General features: G+C 42.0%; 1 protein-coding gene across 7 annotated transcripts in view; it reads left to right on the top strand.

Moving 5' to 3' along the window:
• LOC118393838 (transcriptional enhancer factor TEF-1) overlaps positions 1–6,325 on the top strand; it is a 55,532-nt gene that overhangs the window by 45,026 nt on the left and 4,181 nt on the right. For all 7 annotated transcript variants that reach the window (XM_035786961.2, XM_035786959.2, XM_035786960.2 and 4 more), the window contains 6 exons: positions 529–663; positions 935–981; positions 1,276–1,334; positions 1,483–1,607; positions 4,404–4,577; positions 5,790–5,930. In XM_035786961.2, the coding sequence (XP_035642854.1) occupies positions 529–663; positions 935–981; positions 1,276–1,334; positions 1,483–1,607; positions 4,404–4,577; positions 5,790–5,930 (681 nt within the window). The remainder of the gene's footprint in view (positions 1–528; positions 664–934; positions 982–1,275; positions 1,335–1,482; positions 1,608–4,403; positions 4,578–5,789; positions 5,931–6,325) is intronic.

Raw genomic sequence — 6,325 nt, 5'->3', positions numbered from 1 at the left:
TCATAAGGAGAATAGTGGGGGGACGTGGTGAGAGGAGCCATGAAAGGAACTCTTAACCAAAGCGTTCGTCCTTCGGACTTACTTTAGTCTTTCTCTTTGTATGGTTAACTGTTCTGTCAGGCAGACAAATCCAGCCTTGACATAAGAACTGTTGAATTATGTTATATTCAAGGAATAGCGGAGAAAGGAGTTATTATTACTCACTCTATTAAGTATTCTATATGGTAGGAAGTGTGTTAGAGATAGATTAGTCAACAAGGAAACGTGCTTCTATTAAGTGCATACCCACACGTACCATTTTATTCAGGAATTCAGTTTTCACCTTTACTCTGTGGCACATTCCTTTGAAACAATCCACTTCTTTAATGGCTGCCGCAATATGTTTGCTTTTAACGTGCCTGCTGTCTGTCGTTGTTGGAGACGAGTGTGTGTGCTCGTGTGTTTAGAAGCGTGGCCGTTGTTATCACTGTTCTATGTCCCCCATCTTGCCCTCTGTGAGTGCTAAGCCTTTTGTGACTGCTGTTGAAGGATCAGACCGTGAAGGACAAAGCCCTCCAAAGCATGGCCTCCATGTCCTCGGCTCAGATCGTCTCTGCTACCGCCATCCACAACAAGCTGGGCCTGCCAGGCATCCCGCGCCCAGCCTTCCCCGGAGCGGCAGGGGTAAGAGGCTCGCCGGCAACCCACTATCGGTCCACTCAGACCAACACACCACAGAGGGCAGCCACCAGGCCCCCTGCTCCCCAGCCAACGTTCCATTCAAATCACATTACACACACCAGGGCTTTATGGAAACTGACCACATCTGATAAGCACAAAGTCAAAATGAATGCTATTCGAGATAACTACATGTATTAATTGTGCTGCTTGGAAGTATTTTTCAGGGATGTGTGTTTGGATGTTTTGTTGTGTATTGATTTATCTCATTTTCTAGTTTTGGCAGGGCATGATATCAACAGCCCAACCTGGATCATCACAAGAGTGAGTATCATGTTCTCTTCTCAGAAAACATGCAATGTGACAGTTTTCTATTTCTCTCCCCCTCTGTCACCCTCTTGCTGTTCCACTCACTTTCTCGATCTCTGTCGCTCTATTTCACGTACTCGCCAATATTTTCTTTGTGGGTGCAGCGGTTGAAGGGTCCATATAGAAATGGATGGGCTCTTGTACAAATACTTCAGTCAGCCTTATTTCTTCTTTGCTGTTTGTCAGTGATATGTTCAATATGTTGCTCTGTAGAAGTTCCAGACCATTGCATTTTCCCCTCTGTTTTAGCATCAAGCCATTCACCCAACAAGCATATCCCATCCAGCCGGGAGTAACAACGATTTCCAGTAAGGCTTTCGCTCATGCAAATTTCATTTTTTCTTAATAAGTAGACCTATAGCATTGTTTAAAATCTGACATTATAATGAGCTATGGAGATAAAATTCAGTTTGTTATGTCAGAGAGAGAGTGTTACTCATGGTGGTTGTGATGCAGGCTTTGAGCCCACATCAGCCCCAGCCCCAACAGTCCCAGCGTGGCATGGCCGCTCCATTGGGACATCCAAGCTCCGGCTGGTGGAGTTCTCTGCCTTCCTGGAGCAGCAGAGAGACCAAGACTCTGTGAGTATCCTTTTATCCAGAGCGACTTACAGGAGCAATCAGGGCTAAGTGCATTGCTCAAGGGCACATCAACATATTTTTCACCTACACGGCTCTGGGATTCAAACCAGCAAGCTTTTGGTTACTGCGCTACTCGTCACCACTCTGCATATGTATTATATGTATCTCACATGTACCACTCTACCAGGTTACTCGTCACCACTCTGCATATGTATTATATGTATCTCACATGTACCACTCTACCAGGCTACTCATCACCACTCTGCATATGTATTATATGTATCTCACATGTACCACTCTACCAGGCTACTCATCACCACTCTGCATATGTATTATATGTATCTCACATGTACCACTCTACCAGGCTACTCATCACCACTCTGCATATGTATTATATGTATCTCACATGTACCACTCTACCAGGCTACTCATCACCACTCTGCATATGTATTATATGTATCTCACATGTACCACTCTACCAGGCTACTCATCACCACTGCATATGTATCTTGCATGTACCACTCTACCAGGCTACTCATCACCACTCTGCATATGTATTATATGTATCTCGCATGTACCACTCTACCAGGCTACTCATCACCACTCTGCATATGTATTATATGTATCTCACATGTACCACTCTACCAGGCTACTCATCACCACTCTGCATATGTATTATATGTATCTCGCATGTACCACTCTACCAGGCTACTCATCACCACTCTGCATATGTATTATATGTATCTTGCATGTACCACTCTACCAGGCTACTCATCACCACTCTGCATATGTATTATATGTATCTCGCATGTACCACTCTACCAGGCTACTCATCACCACTCTGCATATGTATTATATGTATCTCGCATGTACCACTCTACCAGGCTACTCATCACCACTCTGCATATGTATTATATGTATCTCTGCATATGTATTATATGTACCACTCTACCAGGCTACTCATCACCACTCTGCATATGTATTATATGTATCTCGCATGTACCACTCTACCAGGCTACTCATCACCACTCTGCATATGTATTATATGTATCTCGCATGTACCACTCTACCAGGCTACTCATCACCACTCTGCATATGTATTATATGTATCTCGCATGTACCACTCTACCAGGCTACTCATCACCACTCTGCATATGTATTATATGTATCTCGCATGTACCACTCTACCAGGCTACTCATCACCACTCTGCATATGTATTATATGTACCACTCTACCAGGCTACTCATCACCACTCTGCATATGTATTATATGTATCTCGCATGTACCACTCTACCAGGCTACTCATCACCACTCTGCATATGTATTATATGTATCTCACATGTACCACTCTACCAGGCTACTCATCACCACTCTGCATATGTATTATATGTATCTCACATGTACCACTCTACCAGGCTACTCATCACCACTCTGCATATGTATTACATGTACCACTCTACCAGGCTACTCATCACCACTCTGCATATGTATTATATGTATCTCACATGTACCACTCTACCAGGCTACTCATCACCACTCTGCATATGTATTACATGTACCACTCTACCAGGCTACTCATCACCACTCTGCATATGTATTACATGTACCACTCTACCAGGCTACTCATCACCACTCTGCATATGTATTATATGTACCACTCTACCAGGCTACTCATCACCACTCTGCATATGTATTATATGTATCTCACATGTACCACTCTACCAGGCTACTCATCACCACTCTGCATATGTATTATATGTACCACTCTACCAGGCTACTCATCACCACTCTACACCTCTACACACTGCCTCTGACCTATTCACTGTATCCAGACTGGAACGACCTCAGGTTTTTTTCATGGGGTTTTAATGTTGAGGGAAAAAATACCCGCACGCTCTTATAGCTCTTCTTTTTCATGAAAGCATGTAAAAGCATGTCAAGATAGGGAGGGTATTGTCTGTATTCATGGCCACTCTCATGAGACATAGCCGTCAGTCATTTCCAGCTCTTATCAGCTAGTTCTGGCCCTCTCTCAACACACAGAGGGTCTAGCTGCACACTGTCGAGGATCAAAGAGACGAGAATGAATGCACACACTAGATTGAGTTCCCTTCACTAGTTCTGACCGACCGTACACACACAGAACACTGGGATTAGGGAAAGTAAGATGGACCACAGACCCATGTCACGTCATGTGAAAAGGCACACAGGCCAGCAGCCCTAAGCTCATGCCTCACATTCTTTATTGTTTGGTTTGGACGTGAGCGATCTGTCTTGGTTTGTCTGCATTCCCCCGAGAATTTTATTTTGTTATTGATATCGCATGACAGCCATTAATCTTGTATTTAGCTGAATATTTGAGATGGTTACATGGCCTTAAGGCTAGGCTGGAGAGGCCATGCAGCACTCGGATACTGAAGTAAAGGGCAACAGTGACTTTGAAATAACCCTCATGATAAGATTTGACTCTCACAACCAGAGCATTAGGGCAATAGTACAGATTTAATTGTGAAGATATTCCCGGATTTGCTGGCATTCCTCCTTTTTGTCTTATGACTATATATGACTATCTTATTTATATTTTTTATCTCATAAACCATGGAGAACAGACTGACTGGTACTGTAAATTAGAATCATTTTTCTGAGGATCTCAGGCAGCCAGATGTTCTACATTTATTGAAAACAGAACAGTAATAAACTGCAACTTCTGCATGAGAGATCAATACTCAAAAGCATTTTTTTCTGCGTCTTTTTGATATTAGTTGTGTAAGATCCTCCTGTTTACTGTCTTTCAGTACAACAAGCACCTCTTTGTGCACATCGGACAGACGAACCACTCCTACAGCGATGCCTTGCTGGAGTCAGTGGACATTCGTCAGATTTATGACAAATTCCCTGAAAAGAAAGGAGGACTGAAGGAGCTCTTTGGCAAGGGTCCCCAGAATTCCTTCTTCCTCATAAAATTTTGGGTGAGTATCATGTTGCTAAGTATCTGCACTGGTCTGGTGACTGAATAGCACTTTAGTGTGTACAGTAGGCATGTGTGTTTGTATGAAGAAAGAGGTGAAGAAAAGATACGGAGAAGACCAGTATTGTGGAAAGAAAAATAAACTCAGATATTTAAACAAATATGTTTACAGAATTATTTACTATTAATTAGCCTGTGAAATGAAACTGGTGAGATTTAATGCATTTTGTTCTACTTAGTATCTCTATAAAGATATATTGTATATAATTTCTCATGTTTCTATAGTATAAAGCATTTCCTGTTTTACAACCCAGAGAAAACAGGATTTGTTTGGTTTCATCTCCAGTGAATGGGTTTAATCAGAGGCTAAACACTGAAGATGGCTGCAGAATGCATGTTGCTATATTTGGCCTCGCATAGCAGGAGAGCTTGTGATCAAAGCGCTCGCTAATTCAGTGTAATATCTCAAAACAATGGAGTGACCTGGTTGCACTCTTAATGGCTGTTTAAACATTGCATGTATTTTAGCCCAATGGAAAATGCTAACTAGCGGCAGCCAACAAAGTGGGGCTCGCTGTAGCAGCCAGAACAGCCCGTTCAAATTCCTTTTGAAGTGACCGGCCTATCTGAATTTCAAATGAAAGGCACAATCTGCACAATAATTAAAGTGTAACTGCTTTGACTAATGAAGGAGGAGGATGCTATAGAAGGAGATGTGCTCTTTTTGTCCCTATAATGAACATGATGTCCTGGAACTAGAGAGCTGCCCTCAGAGCACTGCTTCTTTTCACTAGCATGAATCAGCCTCTTAACATAACTTCATTTAATCTCCCTTAACATCTAGTTCCAAATATGGATGACATTTACATAGTCATTCAGAGGTGGCTAAGAAGTTTGTTATTTATTTAAGACTGTCCATTCATTTGATCACTGATGCCCCGCTAGATGATAATACATTCACAGGTGTAGGAGATTTTTTATTTGAAATAAATGACTTTCAATCTACACTAACATTTTTCCATTGCATGGTGCATATACATACAATTCTGTTCTGCATGCCATTAATTTGTCATCTCATTGCCCTCTCACTAGAGAGCAGTATTGTGATGACCATTCTTTGCTAAAACACATTTCTCTCACCTCATATGGATGAACAAATTAGACACATTTCTGTCTTACCAACGACTAATATTGTGTTATTTGTGGTTCCCAGGCTGACTTGAACTGCAACATTCAGGATGAAGCGGGGGCTTTCTATGGAGTGACCAGTCAGTATGAGAGCTCCGAGAACATGACAATCACCTGCTCAACTAAGGTGTGCTCCTTTGGCAAGCAGGTCGTCGAGAAGGTGGAGGTGAGTAAAAAAATATATTCTGTAAATGACATATTCACCTGTTGATAGCAGTATATGTGGAGGGCGAAGAAGCTCACACCTGGTTAGGTGAGGTGCTGGCAAGGAAAGTAGAACACTTCAAAAAGAAAAGATTCACACTCTAGGTGTTCAGATGCAATCATTTATTACCAATGTTCCGACAGCCAAGCTGTCTTCATCAGGGTTTAATGACAAACACTGCGGTTCACTAGTTTATATAGTTTGGAAGGACACACACAGGTGTCTGTAATTATGGCCAGCTGTGGCATGATTTCATTGGTCGATTTACAAATATCAATAGAACATGTAAAAAAAAGCATGAATGGATAACATACGATCATAGATACAATTAGGCTACAACATATAGGCCTACAATC

Source organism: Oncorhynchus keta, chromosome 14 (assembly GCF_023373465.1).
Source record: "Oncorhynchus keta strain PuntledgeMale-10-30-2019 chromosome 14, Oket_V2, whole genome shotgun sequence".
Lineage (NCBI taxonomy): Eukaryota > Metazoa > Chordata > Actinopteri > Salmoniformes > Salmonidae > Oncorhynchus > Oncorhynchus keta.
The sequence above is the reverse complement of the archived record's forward strand: the minus strand, read 5'-3'. Positions and strand labels throughout refer to the sequence as shown.